Consider the following 18876-nt stretch of genomic DNA (forward strand, 5'->3'; position numbering starts at 1 on the left):
GGCCGGAGAGCGGATTCAACCCCCAACCACAGAACTGTGAGATGGATGTGCCAACCAGTCGCCCACAATGACCAAAACCATTTATTCAATTTCAAATGCCTCCACAAAATAATTTTACTAAGCAGAAACCAGTACGCACACTGTTGATATACACACCCACTGTGTGATATACACACCCACTGTCATTTAGGGCAGTGTTGCCCAACCTTCTTTGCACCGCGGACTGGTTAGAAGTTGCCATTTTTCTCGTGGACCGGCTGTGGTGGCGTGTGAGTGTGAGTGAGTGAGAGTGAGAGCGTCAGCCTCACAGTTCTGAGGAGCGGGGTTCAATCCCCGACACTGCCTGTGTGGAGTTTGCATGTTCTCCCCGTGGGTTTTCTCCGGGCACTCTGGTTTCCTCCCACATCCCCAAAACATGCATGAATTGGACACTCTAAATTGCCCGTAGGTGTGAGTGCGAATGGTTGTTTGTTTGTTTGTATGTGCCCTGCAATTGGCTGGCAACCAAAAAATCTAGCGCGGAATTGAACGAATCAAGCCTTTGAAATCGGTCTGTATTAGTTTGCATAAGAGTGTGCCTTATATGTAAGCCTCATGACCAGCATTCAGGGATTTACATAAGAACAGCACACTCTGTGAAATACGATATCCTATTATGGAAGTGAAAGAGAACATAGTGCTCGCGGTTTAAGTACCACCTCCGAAGAAAGTACCTTTGTTTAGCTGCATCTTGTCAAGTGGGGGCAGTGGAAACTTCAAATTAATGCCTTTATCTGTTGTGTGTGTAATCAATATTATAATTGACTCGCTTCTCTTGACGGCAGGTGTGTGAGGAAGGTGGAGGACTTGAGGGGCTGGACTTAAAGGGACTCGCAGCTCTCAGCGCTGACACTATCATCTATAACATCCACAACAGGCTTGCGGAAAGGCCTGCAGGTAAAGTCCCCTGGCTGGCACCCTCCCCCCCAAGCCCTTCCCACACGTGGGCCATCGTAGTTAAGTTGTGATTTTAGGGACTTTCTACCTCTTGCTTTACTTCTGCTTTTTATCTGTGCTGTTGTACTTATCCACAAAGCTGTAGTGCCTTTTACTATTAAATGTCACTCATGCTCCTCAGAATGGAAAGTCATCGCATTTCCTTGCTTTATAGTTACAATGTATGGATAAAAGGATTATGACACACCTCTTACATAATCAAACAAGAGGATCGATCTTATTACACCTGGTAATGTGGTCCATAGGCAAGCATGTTAGGATGGGTTTGGTGTGGAACAACGTGACCTAAACTTCATCAAACACCCTTTAGGATGAATTACAACAGAAGTCCTTGCTCAGGTCCAAAATCAGTGACTTCACGAATGCGCAGATTCCCACTTAAGAATCATGGAGACTAGCACTTTGCAACCTTTTTAACAAACCTTTTCCAACTTTTGAAGTGCCACCTCGAAATACTTAGCTCTCCAAGTACCACCATGATGACTAATATTAAAATACATTAACGTGGTAGGCCTAAGCGTTCATCCCAAAAACAAAAAAAATTAAGTGGCAAAGGTTTTGTTCCTAAAAAGTATACCAGTATTTATTATTGTAGGTCAATATAGCATATAGTTTGAACGTTAACACTGCCATAAAATATAGGAAAAGAAAGTACTAAGTACTTCATAATGATTAAAATCAAATATGTTGCCCATACAAGTTAAATACAAATTGTACTTCAATAAATGTTTAAAAACAAATAGTTCTTCAAAATTAAATTCGAATGTATTGTACTGAACTTGGAAGTTCAATGCAACAGAACTGTACTTAACAAATGTGCTGTACTTGAAAAGTAAAAAATATACTGTACATGAAAAGTAAAAAAATGCACTGTGCTGCATTAAAAGAACGGTTTAAACAGGCTATATGAATATCTAGTAGCTTCATTAAAATTTCTTTGCTTGAATGTCATGTTATAAAGCCATTAAAAAATTAAAAATTATATTTGTATTGAATTCAGTGATTCTTTTGCTAACAACTACAGAGAGCTCACGGCCCACTAGTGGTGGTCGTGCCACACTTTAAGAATCATTGACGTCGACTATTTCTGGAAGAGTGAAAGCTGTTATAGCTAACTCCACATTTGCTTCTATTTTCACCTTAGTAAGTGTCCAAAATTGTTGTCCAGGTTGTGCAGGTTATTGTCTTATTGTCCATCTGACCACTGTCCGTGTTTGACTGTTTTTTCTTTCCTTTTTTTGGAATAAATAACCAGTGACAGCTCAGCAATGCAATGCCATATCCATCTAATTTCCACAACAATAATACTGTTTTGCATTTTTATGCAACCTAATAACTGAAATACTATTGAGTTTATATTTTTACTATTCGTTATCTTTTTCAGATAATGTTTAGTGTATCTTTAAATTTTGTATCTCTTGAACCCCTTATTTCTGCATTGTGGTTCACTTAAGAGAGAAATGTTTTTGTTTTTTTCCACAATTCTCTAGTTTTCTAATACATAACTGCTGAATTGACAACAAAGCTTCTGGAATCTTGAACCTGTTGCGAAAACATTTCTACCTTTTTAGGAAGTCCCAACATACTCCTCCTGGCTTTGTTTTTCTCTAAATGAGAGCTTTTTACCATAGCTGTTTCTTTTTTTAAGTTATTGCAAAAGCCATTCTGTTTCTTCTATATTTGAAGGAGTCCTCTGAAAGAATATGCTTTGTGTATTATTTTTATGTCACGTTGAGTCTTTTGTGTTCTTAGAGGACGCCCGTGAGGAAGTTGTGCGATTCTTCCAGAGGGAACACAAGGAGACAGGCAGTCCAGGATGGCTGCTGCTGAAATCTCTGTTGCTGCTAACTGCTGACAGCTCGGTGAGTTTATTGAGTTCCTTGTTTGCGTACATCATCTGAGAGAGATGACTTCCTTATTCACGGAAGTTAAAATACAACCACCAGACATTTATTTATGTGATAAAATTGCACAATCGAATACAATGCAAGTCAGGTTGTTTTTACACGACGCAAAATGAAGCATTTGCAGAGTAGACATTTAAATGGAAACAATGCATTAAAGAAGTGAAAACCACAGTGACAGTTTAGTTATTGTCCAATGCAAGAACTTGGATTGAAAATTCATAGATTGTCCAGGTGTACCTAATGAATTGTCCAGTCAGTGTACCTCTATATTCATTCTAGCAGCATCACACATATCGTCACCCTAATCAGATATAATTTATCAGTCGACAAATGCATACAATCAATAAAAAAAAAAGTTTGGATTCCTTAACACTACATTTGTATTTGTAGGTGACATTATCATCTATAAATCCAGGACTTCCTGCTGTTCTTGTGAAATGTTTGTACCTGCTCGTGTGTATCCCACCAAAGGAGGACTTAACCATGAAAGAGAGCTTTCAGGAGCCTCTAACACAGGTGAACATGACTTTACTCCTCCCCCTGACATTAGTGTGTTTATGACTTTAGACTACTCTTCATAATACTCCTCAAATACTTCCATATTTTTTAGGTTCTCCTTCAACTATGTAGGTGGCCAGGGAATGTAGAGCGGCTGGTAGAGACCCAGGAGCTGCAGTGCCTTATCATCGGACTTACATCACTTTGGGACCAGACCTGCATCTCATGGAGGCATCAGGCCTCCCGGTTCCTTAAAGTGGTTTCTGCTGTAGCCACTAGGAACACTGTTCCAAACCTGCTCGGTGAGCCAACTGCTGAAGTTACTTATGCTTCTATTTTACACTCAAAATAATTAAATACAGTGCCATGAAAAAGTATTTGCCCCCTTCTCAAATTCTTCTTCTTCTTCTTGCATAGTTTTCTCACGTTAATATTTAAGATCATCATCTAAATGTAACTATCAGACAAAGATAACCAAAGTAATCATAAAACACCGTTTTGTAATGATTTTTATTTATTTATTAAAGAAATAAAATATCACAAACTACATGGTCCTGTGTGAATAAGTAATTGCCCCCTAAACCTAAAGACCAGTTGGGCCACCCTCAGCAGCAACAACTGAAATCAAGCATTTTCTATAACTGAAAATGAGTCTTTCACGTCTCTGAGGAGATACTTTGGCCCACTCTTCCTTGCTGAATTGTTTTAATTCAGCAGTACTGGAGGGTTTTTCGAACCTGAAAGGCCTTATTAAGGTCATGCCACAACATTGCAATTGGAGACCAGACTTTGTCTAGGTCACACCAAAACCTTCATTTTGTGAATGTAAGCCATTCAGAAGTTGGCTTCTTGGTATGTTTTGGATAATTTTCCTGCTGCAGAACCAGTCGGCCCCCCCTTAATGCAGATGCCGTTATTTAAATTTTTTTTTAAAACAGATTTTCTTTTGGGTTTTATTGAATTCTGCAGGAGTACCAACTGAGTATTGTTACTGTTCAAATGAAGTGCTATATTGTAATAGTTGTATCAACATTTGTAACTGATTTGATTTTAAATGAACATTTTACAAATGAGAATCACACTGGCTTCCTCCTTAGGGAAGAACTGCGTTCGCATCTGCATCCAGAATCTGTTGCGCATCAACTCAGGGGTGTCTGGCCCGCTATTAGCTGAGGTGGCCGTGGCTGTGTTCAGCTTCATTCGAGACACATACCCTCTCAATCCAGCCCTCTTCACCGAGTTTGACTCCCACAATGGCTATAAAGCCCTTGAGAACATTCTTAAACGGTGAGATGATTGTTTTATTTCAGCCCATGTAGAATTTATTTTAGCGGTGATCAATTCCACATTACCCGCAATAATGTGGAATTTCAAGGTGTGAAAAAAAATTACAATCTCATAAATTTATATCGTGATTTGCCCTTTGAGTTTTTCCATTCATTCTTTTTTTATAATTGCTGGTCATTCCATGAAAGTTGTGAAGGAGGCGTGTCAGAGGATCAGTTCCAGCCTGTGGAGGAGCTGCTGGCGCTCATTGCCTCATTCACCCTGCTTGGCAAAACGGAGCTCAAAGTGGTTCTTTGTGTCAGCCACCCTCAGCCTCCAGGCTTTAAATTTGAGCCGTCCCTCAACAAAGGTAAGGCACAACGTAACGTCCTGCTTTGTCACCTACCTACTCACATGCTCAAGTCCATCATTTCATTTGACTTGGAATGGGCGTCTGCTCACTTGATTCCTCTTTTATACCGTTGCAACTGCTCGCCTTCACGCTCCACTGCCCCCAACTGTACCCCACTGTGGCATGCCATGTGCCGCGGCTTAACAGGAAGCTGAGGTGATTATGTCTGGGATGATGAAGTGGCAGCTTCCCTTATAACAGTGTTAGGATGCCCCACATCTATTCACCACTGGCCTACAACAAGCGGCCATCTATCATGGGTCCACACACCCCCCCAGAGCCAAGACTCACAAATGTGACACACACACACACACCTGCGCACACACACACACACACACACACACACACAGCCATCCATCACATGAAGGAGAAGCTCTCTTTCCAGCACAGGGATCGTGGAGTCTCCTCTTGATCTTATTTGGTTGTGATCCAATTTAACTTAAGCGTGAACATGAATCCTATTACTAAGCAGCTCTATATTTATCCACAACACACTCCAGTGTGTTTTCTGGCTAAATTTAATACCTTCCATGTTCATATTTTGACAAGGTTGCAAACAAACTACATCAAGGCAGATTATGCTCTTTTTCATTTGTATTCATACTGTATGTGTTATGGTGTTTGTTTTCAATCTATCCATATATGTGCAACTTGATTTGTTTGCAATATTGAGCGTCTGCTTGATGTCAACCGTTCGTTGTAACATATTGGTTGTGCTTTCTCTATTAAATTGACCTTGCCAGAGAAAATATTACAGAAAGATTTTATTAATAAACTCTTTTGACTATATTAACCTTGCGCAGCTCCTCATTGAAATAAATATGACATAACCAGTACTGATGCATTTTTTTAATGTCAATTCTTAACTTTTTGTTTCAGGTTCATCAGTAAAGAACTTGCCTGCCTTCCATCTGCTGCAGGCCTCCTTGCTGCAATCGGAGGATTCACTGCTGTGCTGCCAGATCCTAAGAACGCTTCAGATGATTTGGGAGAGAGACAAATCCAATTTCTTCCTCCTGGAGTGGACCGCCCAGACGATGGCCCAATTAGCCGCATGCGTGTGCCGCAAACCAGCAGCGGTCCAAACTATGTTCTTTTCAATGCTTGAGATGGTAAGTCCTTTCACATAGTTTTTCTGTATGTGTGATTTCTCCGCCAGTACTGAGCCAATGCTGGGTCTCCTCTAGGTAATCTTCAAGATAAACTACATCCCCCATGAGGCTCTACGCATAGTGCTGGGCATCCTGAAGCAGAGCTTCTCAGGTTCACTGGCTGTTGGAGTGGTGGGAACTGAATTTGGAGTGGCAACTCTTACAAGTTTTCACAGGTAAGCAGCGCTACTTTGGAAAATACACTATAAAGACAAACATATTCGGACAAACATGAGTTGGAAAATTTATGTTTCATATATACCACATATTACTTCTATTAGTTTTATACAACCTTCACATGTTCCATAGCTCTTAGTCAGCACAGTACTTATGTGTGTCACAAGCCATGTTGTGACTACTTGCTTTTTTTCTTAGTCTCTGCATGTACCCATTCCGATAAAAATAAATTTGAGTGCAGCTGGACAAAGGTAATTGTTTTCTTTCCTTCTCTGACTCTCTCACTTTTATATAGCGAAGGTGTTTCTTTGCTTGCGCTTCAGTAAGGGCTAACAACTCGTGACGATTTGTACCTTTTCCTCTCTTTGCAAAGATTTCTTCTTTTTTATAATAAAAACCCACAAAGACAACATTGCTTCCTTACTTATTCTGTCAGAAAAATATTTGCCAAAACACATGTTCATCAAGCAAGGGTCACTGGAACTCTTAATCCCGTTAAATTTGACATCTTTGTCTTACAAAGACTCGTTGGACAATTGCCTACTAAAAGTATACGAACATTGTGGTGAGCCAGAAGGTTCCAATCTTCATTCATTAATGCATTTTCGATACCGCTAATCCTCACTTGGGTCCCGGGCGTGCTGGAGCCTATCCCAGCTGACTCTGGGCGAAAGCCGGGGTACACCCTGGACTGTCACCAGCCAATCGCAGGGCGCATATAAACAAACAACCATTCGCACTCACTTTCACACCTACGGGCAATTTAGAGTCTTCACTTAACCTACAATGCATGTTTTTGGAATGTGGGAGGAAACCAGAGTACCCAGAGAAAACCCACGCTGGCATGGGGAGAACATGCAAACTCTACACAGGCGAGGCCGGATTTGAACCCGCGTCCTTAGAACTTTGAGGCAGATGTGCTTACCAGTCGTTCACACTGCCGCCGACTTCAATCTTGAAGTCAAAAAATAAGTAATTTCAGGAGTTACCAATGCTGTGAAACGCAGCTGTGGCATGAACCTGAGAGAGTATTTTGTGGTGGTCTAATACATCTGTTAAACAACTTGATTTATGCTGGAAAATATACTTAAGCTATGATGATCCCACTCCTGTAATGCCACTTAATCTTCTTAAAAATTGAGTTACATCATCAATTGTTAATGTGGTTATTGAGAACTTTGTGCATTCACCGGCCACAACATTAAGTACACCTCCACAACTAATCATACTGTATACAGTAAACCACCGCTATATGGCGATTCATACTTTGCGGTCCTGCTGTATCGCTGAATTTTTTTTGTAAGTGTTAATACAGTTGTTACTCTATTTGTTATTTGTGTGAATGTTTAAAGCTAGTTAAACATTAGTTTAACTAGCTAGTTTTTAATACTCTTTGTACAATATTTTTGTGTTCTTCATTGCTCTAGATCTCTCAATATATTGAAGGTGTTTCGGGTATAAATCTGTAGCAAATATGTATGAAATAAGAATTGTAATTAATTTAGGATTGCCTTACTTCCGGTTTATCGTAAAATTTGATTTGATTGTTAAAATCCAACTAATGTCTCGAAAAGGGCACCACGTCAAATTTTTCAAGTTTAACTTTAGGCGAAATGACGACAAACCTTTTTAAATCAGTCTCATGATCTGTAGGTTGCTACATTCTACGACATTTTGAGTCCTAGGTTACAAAGGTTTACTCAAATTCAGAACACACACAAGATATGACCATGAGTGGAATTTTATGGTATATTTAATTAAACAGGCGGCACGGTGGCCGACTGGTTAGAGCGTCAGCCTCACAGTTCTGAGGACCCGGGTTCAATCCCCGGCCCCGCCTGTGTGGAGTTTGCATGTTCTCCCCGTGCCTGCGTGGGTTTTCTCCGGGCACTCCGGTTTCCTCCCACATCCCAAAAACATGCATAAATTGGAGACTCTAAATTGCCCGTAGGCATGACTGTGAGTGCGAATGGTTGTCTGTTTGTATGTGCCCTGCGATTGGCTGGCAACCAGTTCAGGGTGTACCCCGCCTCCTGCCCGATGACAGCTGGAATAGGCTCCAGCGCGCCCGCGACCCTAGTGAGGATAAGCGGCTCAGAAAATGGATGGATTTAATGAAACACACAACTCCAACTGCAAACTACAACAAGAAAATAACACTACGGGTAAACGAAAGAGAGAAAATAAGAGGTATGAAAATGGAAATTAGGACATCGTGTGTGTTCGCTGGGCTAAACTAAATGAGCGTGTTATATATTATCAGTATTATCAGTGGCATAAAAAACATCAACCATTCTATCGTTTGTCGTGATAGTTTGGGGAAAATATATCGTCTTACAAAATTTGCTATCGTGACAGTCCTAAACACATATAATATATTGAGAGAGCGCAAGAGCAATGGAAGACACAAAAATATTGTACAAACAGTATGAAAAATAAAGTAACAACTGTAAAGCAAGTACCGTGATATAGCGAAGGATAACTGTATCTGTATTCCTTGATGATAACTTGCAGGGACTCATCGGTACTCATCCATGACATGTGCATCCAAGGACTCACAGAGTCTGAAGTGTAAAATAATGTTTGGAATATCAAACATTGCAAAAGTTCTTATAATATAGAGCCCATTTCAACCACTCCAAGAGGTCATATATTTGCTTGAACTGACCTTCAAAATTTTGTAAAAAGTCTTTCATTTGGCTTCCTTAAACCTGTAGCTACCCTGTGTTAGTGGCTGCAGTGGTTTATGGTTGTGGTTGTAGTAGTGGTTTGCATACTATGAAGCCGTGCAGTTCTAAACTACTGCAAATTACAACAACAGTAATAATGAAACCATAGCTATCTTTGAGAATGGAGACATAATGAGATGTTGGTCTCGTTTGTAGGATGACGGTGCACAGTGGCATGCTCACTGAGGTGCTGAGTGACTGGGGCCTCTTGGAGTTGCTGCTCGGGGAACTTCGCAGGAGAGCAAAGATCATCCGGAAGGCTGGAGTTGTCTCCTCTCCACAATTATGTAGGAGACAACATATGTGACTCACTCCCTGGTGTCATTTGAGTACACTTTATAGCCAGCAGTGCATGGTTGTGCATTGAGCAACATGTACAACAAGGATTCACTGCATGTGTCTGTCATTATGAGTCATTTTAACATACAATTAGGAACTCTTCTTGTCCTGTATGTCGACTCTGAAGCACTTGGTCTTGTGTTCCTTAGATGCAGAGCACCAGCCACACGCAGAGGATGGCGACAAGTTACTCACTACTCGTATGCTGCAAGTTGTGTCTGCCCTTACTCTGCGCTCAATCAAACACACAGGTAGAAAATGTTCCACTCGACCCTTTAAACATCACCTTATTTGACAAAATTTTGATAGAAAAGCCCATTTGAATAAATGCATTACAAAATGGCTAACAGCATTTGTTAACCATGATTGGTTTGATCAATTATTCAGTCATTTATTACTGCACAATTCATTTGTGACAATTTAATCATTAGGATTTACAGGTTTAAAGTTTACATTTACTAATTCACATACAGCGAAAGTGTCATGGCCGAACGTCTTATGGATTGCTAAAACGCACATTGGTCATTCAGTACTCTTTTAACTCAGTTATTTACTTTCATGTTTCAGTTTCAGTGCGAGAGCTTGGTATGGTTCCTTACATTAAGATCTTCATGGATGAAGCTCAGTATCGAGGTCCCACTCTATGCATTTTGGAGCATCTTGCCGAGCTGAACCCCGAGGAGTTCATGAGTACTGCCATAGGAGCGCTCTGCTCTTCCACACAACATGAGCTGACTTTGAAGCGGGACATCTTACAGGTACTCGCTCCCAACATGCACCCAAATGAGACACCGATCCTTGCATGATCTCAGCTTGTAGTCCTCATCTCACATCAAATCATAACAAATTGTAATGCACTTGAAATATAATTAGCAAGTGAATTTATTTTCTTTACATGCGGGAAGCTGATTAGATTATTGACAAAGCAGATTGATTTGCTAAACCAGGTTTAGCTGTTAACTCTGGACCGATTTGATTAGCCCAGCAGCATTGTGCGGTGCTGCTATCCGATCGGTGAATAGGCCTGAGATCTGATTAGGCTTAACAAGGTTACACACGGCGGCACGGTGGACGATTGGTTAGAGTGTCTGCCTCACAGTTCTGAGGACCGGGGTTCAATCCCCAGCCCCACCGGTGTTGAGTTTGCATGTTCTCCATGTGCCTGCGTGGGTTTTCTCCAGGCACTCCGGTTTCCTCCCACATCCCAAAAACATGCATGGTAGGTTAATTGAAGACTCTAAATTGCCCGTAGGTGTGAATGTGAGTGCGAATGGTTGTTTGTTTGTGTGCCCTGCGATTGGCTGGCAACCAGTTCAGGGTCCACCCCGCCTTCTGCCCGATGATAGCTGGGATAGGCTAGAGCACTCCCGTGACCCTTGTGAAGATAAACAGCTCAGAAAATGGATGGATGGATGGAGGTTACAGACCTACTGTATGAGTCAGATTTTTATAGATGGCAATGAGAGGCGCTCTTACTTGCAGATATTGTGTGTGCGTCGGCTGGTGTGTGATTCTTGTGCTGTGTGCTGTTTGTGCTAACGTGGTTAAAGCAGGTGGCAATCAGATTGGCTCTGACCCGTGCTGCCAAGTGTTCAGAGCCATTGTGATTACTCCGGTTTCACTTAATCGCATTTGCCCCTGCGTTGTGCCTCACACTTTACCTACCTGATGGATTAGCTCACCAAATTAAATTAAGATAATCTGATTTAGTTGACCTCCAAAAACTATTACCAGAAATGATTTATGATATATCTATATGTTTCATCTATTTTTCATCGCAATGTTTTAATTGACTGCAGCTCGTTTTGAAAACTTTCTGTCTACCAGACTATTTATCCAACTGCTCACCAGCTCTTTTTGTCAAATGTCTCTTTCCTGGACGTCAGTCTATGTTGAAGGTGCTGGAGAGTCCAAATAGCTTCGACGCTTTCCGACGGGCCGGCGGCTTCACTGGACTGCTCTCACTCGTGCTCGACATGGAAGGTGCTCTGGCCGACCCTCCACGGGGAGAAGTGTGGCGGTCTGTCGGTCATCAACAGTTGCTCGACCTCCTCCTTCTCGCCCTCCACATCTTGTTCTCCGCTGTGCATCTGCACGCGGTGAATGCACACTTTTTTCAGACTGGCGGCTTTTACGAGAAGATGGCTGAGGCTCTCCTCCAGCTGGGCTGCTTCCACTCTGAGAGGAGCAGGTGGGAGCCAGACGAGGGATGCTTTATCAATACTGTAGAAGACCACCAGCTTCTTGGAAGAAGCTTCCATCAGTTTGTTGAGTTAGCAGAAGAGGCGCCTGCATGTCACTCCTCCCCATCTGTCAAACTTTCTGTCACTCTTCAGATTTGCATTAGGCTCCTTTCCTATCTTGATCACTTTGCTACAGGCCTCCACTCCCCTCTCGATTTTAGTTTTGGCCTAGAACCTGAGAATGGGTGTGAAGGAGACCGAAAGAAACTAACTGGAACAGTACGGCATGAAGGGATGCATTCAATGTCACCTCCTGCCCACGTGGGGCCAGTGCAGCAGGAGACTTGTAGAACCACAGGAACGAACATCTCCACAGTTTTAGAGTCCCAGTCGAGGTGGTGCTTTTCACTCACGTCATACACAAGTTGTTGGAGGAAGATTTGACATGCGTTAACAAGATTTTCTCTTTGACGTACAGTAGGTTCACTTGTGATCATGTTATTCTTCACCCTGGAGCTATTCGAGTCATCATGACTCTCCTTCCATTCATCTTTACACCCGAGGACATACAGGTATTTTTTTCAACCATGATGTCACAAGGCCATGCAACATCTCTACTTAATTCCGCTCCTTCTTTCTCAGCTTTCAATGGAGGTCCAGCTTGCAGTGGCGAACCACATTCAGTCAGCGGTTGAATCAGAACGAAATCGTCAGATCATGTGTGAGGGGGGGCTTCTCTCCACACTCCTGACCCACTGTCGCAGTATGCTGCTCACTCCAAAGGACCCGTTACATCTAACTGTTACACGGATCCTGGAAAGGCTCTCCTCCCAAGCCATTACAACTTCAGACTTCAGGTTAAATACGTCTTGTCTGAAATAATCTTTTCAATATTTCCCGACATTTGAGCCAAAAATATTTGATCACTTTGTTTCTGTCTTTTTCAGAAAATTTCTGTGTTTAGCAGACCCTCTTATGTGCTTGGCAGACAAGACTGGAGTGCCATCAAAACCACAATGCCCCACAACAGGAGAAGCAGCTGGTACTATACTTTTGAGAACATATTTGCTTTATATTTAACATACAGTATATTGCATTTCCTCAAATAGTATTAGTCCCTATAATAGAAGCCATGCGCCAATTATTCGCCGAGTGGGGTCATCCACTGAAATACATAAACACCTCCCTTTTCCATGATGAAAAAAGCTTAGGCTCAGGTATTTCAGATAATAAGCTTTAATGTTCACACACAGACATTAGTTAACTGCTGATCCCAGTTGAACTGCTTTGGTAACCAAAAACAGCAGCACTGAGGTACATAAACAGTTTTTCAGATGACTGTGTGTTGAGCTGTTGTAAACGAGTTCCATAAGCAGTCTCAAATATGATCTTGCATTATGAGGAGATGCCATCTTTAAAGGCAGTTAGTATTTTCATAGACTCTAGAATGTAGTCACTCCACAGTGTTGTGTATGTCCATTTTTTAGTTTCTGGTGAGCTAAGTGATTTAGTTTTGTTCTGCCCAGTGTGCCTCAGTTCTTGCAGTTTCTCTACATTTCTCCATAACAGTCCTATTTTTTAATTTAGTTTTGGATTTCACTGTCACTTGGCATAAATTATAATACACACAACAGTAATATTATTTAATACATTTTTTAAATTCATTTGTACAAATAAAATCGACATCCCCCAACTACAGTTGAGTAAATGAACATCCCGCAGGCGATACCGTTCCCGATACAGTAACTTCCCTATTAGGTAGAACAATCACACTCTAATGTGCTATATTGGAATGCATTCAAGGTGGTGTGTGGGATACATTGTGGCAATCTCCATTTTGATTTGCTGTTTCAAACACAGTAACACTAGGTTTTCTTTCCTGTTGTTTCCTCCAGATCTCAGCACAAAGGCAGACACAATAACAGGGTCATCAGCTAAGACACTAAAGCGTAACTTCAGCGTGTTACAGTCTACGACTTGCAACAAATCTTCTGCTGGTTCCACCATTCCTGCTCACCAGATCATCAGTGTGGTGTCCATGACGTCACCCCGCACCTTTCGGCCACATCGGATCTCCGCTACACCGGCCTTTGTAGAGTTTGACATGAGTGAGAGTGGCTACGGGTGAGACGTTACCTGAGCTAGATCCCATTAATTGTATGAGAATATGTCTGATTAATAAATTGATTAAATGCTGCCACATTGTTGTGCTTTGCAGCTGCCTTTTCCTGCCTTCACTGGCCACAGTGAAGGGCGTAACAGCCGATTCTATCTCAACTGGTGGAATAGGAGGAGGTAAGAGTCCAAATGTTCAACAGACGCATGTATTAATAAATTAAAGCAAGATGTCTTCTTATCATCGCTTTCTGTTTGTTTCGTTAGACTGCCGTGGTTTCCCTCCCACAGCCGGTCTTTCCTTTTCCTGCTGGTTTCAGATCAACAGGTTTAGTTCAGCGTGTGATTCCCACCCAATCAGACTACTGACGGTTGTTCGGCACATGTCGCGGACAGAGCAACAATACATCTGTTTCTCTGTCTCCTTCTCAGCCTATGATGGCTGTTTGGTCCTCTCCACTGAGGAGGAAGCCTTTACTTACTTAGGTAAGAAATATACAGGTTTGGATTATTTGTAATGTACTGTACATACCTGTCACAATAGCTCTTCAAAACTGTCCATTTAAACATTGTTACGCTATTAACCCTGTATCATCGGTCCATCACCGGTTTTCTCTATGTAACGTCGACTGTTTGAATGTCTTTCATCACGTTGGAAAATAGATATGATGGAGCCAGAGGTGAGCACCCCGACCACTTTGCCCACCTCGCTGAGGTTTCGTTGCTCCAGCTTGCTGGTCCCGGGTCAGTGGCACCATCTTGTTGTGGTCATGGCCAAAGATGTAAAAAAGAGCTGCATGGCTTCCGCCTACTTTAATTGCAAAGTACTAGGGACTGAAAAGGTGTGACGACTAGAGAGAGCGCGATATACATAGAGAGAGCTGACATATAATAAAATGAATTAAACATACTGTATGTTCTCAATCAGATGAAATATATTCAGCCGTTTCCTGGAAAGTGTGTCTACATGGACCCCACGGCTGTTATTGACGTGTACGCATTGATCGGAACGCCGTCTCTTTGGAAGGACCACGCTGCTCTGGTGTGGCGTATTGGACCGTCTTACCTTTTTGAGAAGGCTTTGAGCCCTGAGCTTGTAGGTGTCATATACTCTCAAGGAACTGCCTATCTGGGCAACTATCTGGCTTTGCGTAACAAAGGCAAGTGTATGACATTGTGTCCATTTATTTTAGCATTTCTTTCTTGATTAACTAACTTTCCATGAAAAAAATTAGACTTATTTTCGGTTACATCACAGGTGTCAAACTGGTGGCCCAGGGGCCGGATCCGGCCCGCAACATAATTTTATGTGGCCCGCGAAAGCAAATCATGTCGACTTCATGTTTCTTGTGAAAATACCAAAATTGGTGTCTCGTATAATGTTGAGATATTGCAAGCATTTTATGTTACCAATCACCTTTTTGAAATAACTGTAATAATAGTTGAACATTTTTTATTGGCTTCTGATTTTAAAGCTAGTTATCCATCCATTTGTTGTGTATATGTCATTATATGAGACAATATATGAGACGAGGGAAGCCATAACTACAACGTGGCCCGCGACAAAAATGAGTTTGACATTCCTGGGTCACATCATGACTGTCGGTTACAGTAGAATAAAGAATAAAGCTTCATTAGTCCCACAATGTGGAAAATCTGGATATTTTTAGTAAAAAGTAAATTGGGATCTTTACAGGCTAACCCTGCATCATGCTCATTAAGTCAAAACACGTTTAACATCACTTGTTTTCTTTTAGTTAATTTATGAAGACAACAGTTTACAGTAACATATACAAGTGTATGCAATTCTCACTACAATTACTTTGGTGTGGAGAGTAACAATTTATAAAACAAATGCTTATAGGCTGGTCCAAAATGAGCACAACAAAGTGAACAATCTGGGTATATTGGAGAGGTTTATAATGGGAATATCGGTATGTCCCATATCCTAATTGTTTTATTTGATTCATTATATAACTTTTTATCCTTTTTATACTCAACAGCTCAAGACTGATTACTTTAATCCAATTTATTTATCTTTCAGAACTGGTTTTATTTCCCCTCATTTGTTCCCAGATCCAGAAGCAGAGTCTTTCCCTCTCCGGTTGGTTCCTGAGGAGAGGATTACGTTTGGTATCAACCTAGCAGTTTCCACATTAACAACTGTTGTGCACATCAGAGAGAACTACAATGAGGTGGACTGCAGACTGATTGCTAAAGAGGTGCGGCCAGTCCTGTCTTTAATACCCATTTGCTTTTAGGTACATTATAAAAGTCATCCATCTAATTCCAGCTAGGGATAACCTCTCGAGACCAGTCCACTCCAGTGTTCCTGGCTCATAACATCAGTCAGCACCTGAGCGGCACTGCACGCACTATAGGAGCAGCACTGATTGGACATTTTGGTGAGTAATGTACATTATTTATTTTTAATGTAAAGTTTCTTGAATTCCTGCAAGTGCATTTTAAAGCACATTACCTCTTTATTGTAGGTGTCCGCACATTCATCCCCAGAAGAGCCTCTGATGGGTTTCTGTATGTGGGTGGGCCTGCAGTTGTTCTCAGTCTAATTGCAATGGCAGCAGATGACAGCTCCCTGTATGCAGCGGTTAAGGTGCTTCTCTCTGTTCTGGAAACGAATTCTGCCATGCAGCAGGAAATGAACCGCATCTGCGGTTACAAGGTCTGTTCCAAATAACTAAGTACCGTATTTTCACGACCATAGGGTGCACCGTATTGAAAGGCGCAGTCTCAGTTACGGGGTCTATTTCTGTATTTAACACATACATAAGACGCACCGTACGATTGGACGCAGGCATGGTCAAACATACGCTAGCTTAAAACATACGGTAGCATGCATGCACGCTAAAACAATGTTTTTAAAAAGACAGTGGGAGCAAAACTGAGTTCGGTTGTACTTTATTGAAGTATTTAACAATGTGCTCACATTCTTTTTTTTTTTTTGATCAATCCTCATCCACAAATCCATCAAAGTCCTCATCAACCAAAATGAACAGCTGGGCAAGTTCTCAATCAAACATGCCAGGTTCGAGTCAGTCTCGTTGCCGTGCGAAAGCTCGAACAACAGTGCAAGCAGACACGTTAGCCCCAGCATCCACAATCCATTTACAAATTGTGGCGTAACTCTTAGTAAGTCTTAGTAAAGCTGTGTTCGCCATCTGTCATCCATGGCTCCTACGCCGCTCACTTCACTTTGAACGCCCTGTTTTCACGGATGTCCAGCGGTTCGTCAAGCCTCCCAGAATGATGGCAAGCCCCGGGTTATTGCACTCAGTCGAATGGTGACTGTAGAGACGATTCTCCCGGCTGTTCTTTGCTCACTAATCCATTGCTCGAGTTGGTCTTCCAACTCCGGCCACCTCGCCTTGTTTCCGCGTTTTGTTTTTCTTTTTTTTCCGCGGAAACTCAGCTTCGTCTTCTTGACTTGGCGAAGCTCGTTTTCCTGCTTCCTCCACTTGTGAACCATGGATTCGTTGATCTTGAATTCTCTCATGACTGGTCGATTCCCATGTTCCTCCGCGCAACTGATAGCTTGCAGTTTAAACTGTGCTTCGTAAGCGTCTCTCTTCGTAGCTGACATTTTTGGGGGTCCTTAGCCAAACCAATGTTGTTTTGCAGAATGCACACCCCGGAAATGCTCCCAGTCAGTCAAGCGGTAAAAAAAACCAAAAACAAAAAAACAAACCTACTTCACACACCCTTCCCCTGTGCTCAGCCACGTCCGTTTTCCTCTGTGTAAGAAGCGTGTCGGCAGGAAATGCTAAAAAAAAATAAAATAAATAAATAAAAAAGTCAAGCGGAGCGCTCATCACACAACAACATTTATAGATGTTGGAACTCGGTGCACACATACGGCGTGCCGCATTATAGGGCGCCCTGTTCATTTTGGAGGAATTTTAAGACTTTTAAGTGCGCCTTAGTTTCGTGAAACTACGGTAGCTCAAATTTACATTCCATTTCTTACATATAATTTTACTCTCTACCAGCTGCTTGCTTTCTTGCTGAAAATGAAGCGTAATCTGGTCCGCCACAGAACCTTTCAGTTGATTCTGTACCTCTCGAGTTCCATGGAGCTTAGCTGTGGCTCGGACTGTCTGCAGAACGAAGCTGCTTTCCAGGATCTGCTATTGGACCTGGAGGTACACATTTAAAGATAACCCTACTGGTCTAAGGAATATCATACAAATCCATGACTTACACTGTCTCATCTTGTCAGGTGTGGAAGAACACGTCTGAAAATCTGGATATCTCAGTCCTGGGCCACTTTGCAGAGATCTTGAAGTCCCCAAGGTAGTTTCCATGGTCACTCACCATGTTACCAGGCAACACAGCATTAATAAAATCTTATGATTTACTCACATGATGACAAGTTATGCAACTACTGGACACTGAAATTAAGAGACTCTTATTCGGCATTGACAGCAAATCTTGTCGTCTACACTGTCAACATTTTGCAGAAGCCTGTCATTAATATCATGCTTGTGGATCATGGGAAAGTCCACCAGAGATAGGTTTACAGTCTGTGTGACAGAAGAGCCTGGACTGAATTGAATAAGATTCACTGTAAATAAAACAGAATGTGACAGACGTTATCTCTGTATCCTCAGCAATGAGAGCAGGATTGCAGCGGTCATGTGCAGAATGGGCGTGTTACCATATCTGCTGTTTGAGCTGTGTGACCCTTCTGTGACTTATCAAAAAGTCAAGGTTGTTTCTTGTGTCATCACATGCCTCCTGAACGCTCACATCACTCCTCTGGATATAAGCAGGTACTACCTGAACGCATGCTAACTGGATGTTTTCACAATATATCATTATAAATGGCCATCGTTAGTTCAGTTTTGTGTAGAATGACATGATAAACCATAAGTGGGGATATACTGATGATTTGTCACCCATCCGATGACAGCTTAGAAATTGTGGAGCTTTATTCTGAGTTTTAGGTCATTGTTTAACTTTCTTCCCGAAAAATGAAATGTTTTGATTCACCCTCCCCGTCCTATAAACTAGCTCTTTTTAGGAAAATAGCATTGTGTATATATATACAGTATACGTATACTCACTGGCCGCAATATTATGTTA

At 41.8% G+C, this 18876-nt stretch overlaps 1 protein-coding gene across 4 annotated transcripts in view; it reads left to right on the forward strand.

Moving 5' to 3' along the window:
* Positions 1-18876, forward strand: part of wdfy4 (WDFY family member 4) — a 51058-nt gene that overhangs the window by 2462 nt on the left and 29720 nt on the right. For 3 of the 4 annotated variants that reach the window (XM_061689457.1, XM_061689460.1, XM_061689459.1), the window contains exons 3-28: positions 825-936; positions 2749-2858; positions 3294-3419; positions 3514-3703; positions 4499-4688; positions 4877-5037; positions 5959-6191; positions 6267-6406; positions 9293-9423; positions 9625-9726; positions 10043-10233; positions 11362-12053; positions 12137-12230; positions 12301-12515; positions 12606-12700; positions 13554-13782; positions 13877-13953; positions 14041-14259; positions 14437-14615; positions 14702-14933; positions 15850-15995; positions 16067-16178; positions 16266-16456; positions 17781-17933; positions 18011-18084; positions 18402-18563. In XM_061689457.1, the coding sequence (XP_061545441.1) occupies positions 825-936; positions 2749-2858; positions 3294-3419; positions 3514-3703; positions 4499-4688; positions 4877-5037; positions 5959-6191; positions 6267-6406; positions 9293-9423; positions 9625-9726; positions 10043-10233; positions 11362-12053; positions 12137-12230; positions 12301-12515; positions 12606-12700; positions 13554-13782; positions 13877-13953; positions 14041-14259; positions 14437-14615; positions 14702-14933; positions 15850-15995; positions 16067-16178; positions 16266-16456; positions 17781-17933; positions 18011-18084; positions 18402-18563 (4556 nt within the window). The remainder of the gene's footprint in view (positions 1-824; positions 937-2748; positions 2859-3293; positions 3420-3513; positions 3704-4498; positions 4689-4876; positions 5038-5958; positions 6192-6266; positions 6407-9292; positions 9424-9624; positions 9727-10042; positions 10234-11361; positions 12054-12136; positions 12231-12300; positions 12516-12605; positions 12701-13553; positions 13783-13876; positions 13954-14040; positions 14260-14436; positions 14616-14701; positions 14934-15849; positions 15996-16066; positions 16179-16265; positions 16457-17780; positions 17934-18010; positions 18085-18401; positions 18564-18876) is intronic. The other variant, XM_061689458.1, reaches the window with a different exon arrangement.

This window comes from Phycodurus eques, chromosome 11, assembly GCF_024500275.1.
Source record: "Phycodurus eques isolate BA_2022a chromosome 11, UOR_Pequ_1.1, whole genome shotgun sequence".
Classification (NCBI taxonomy): Eukaryota; Metazoa; Chordata; class Actinopteri; order Syngnathiformes; family Syngnathidae; genus Phycodurus; species Phycodurus eques.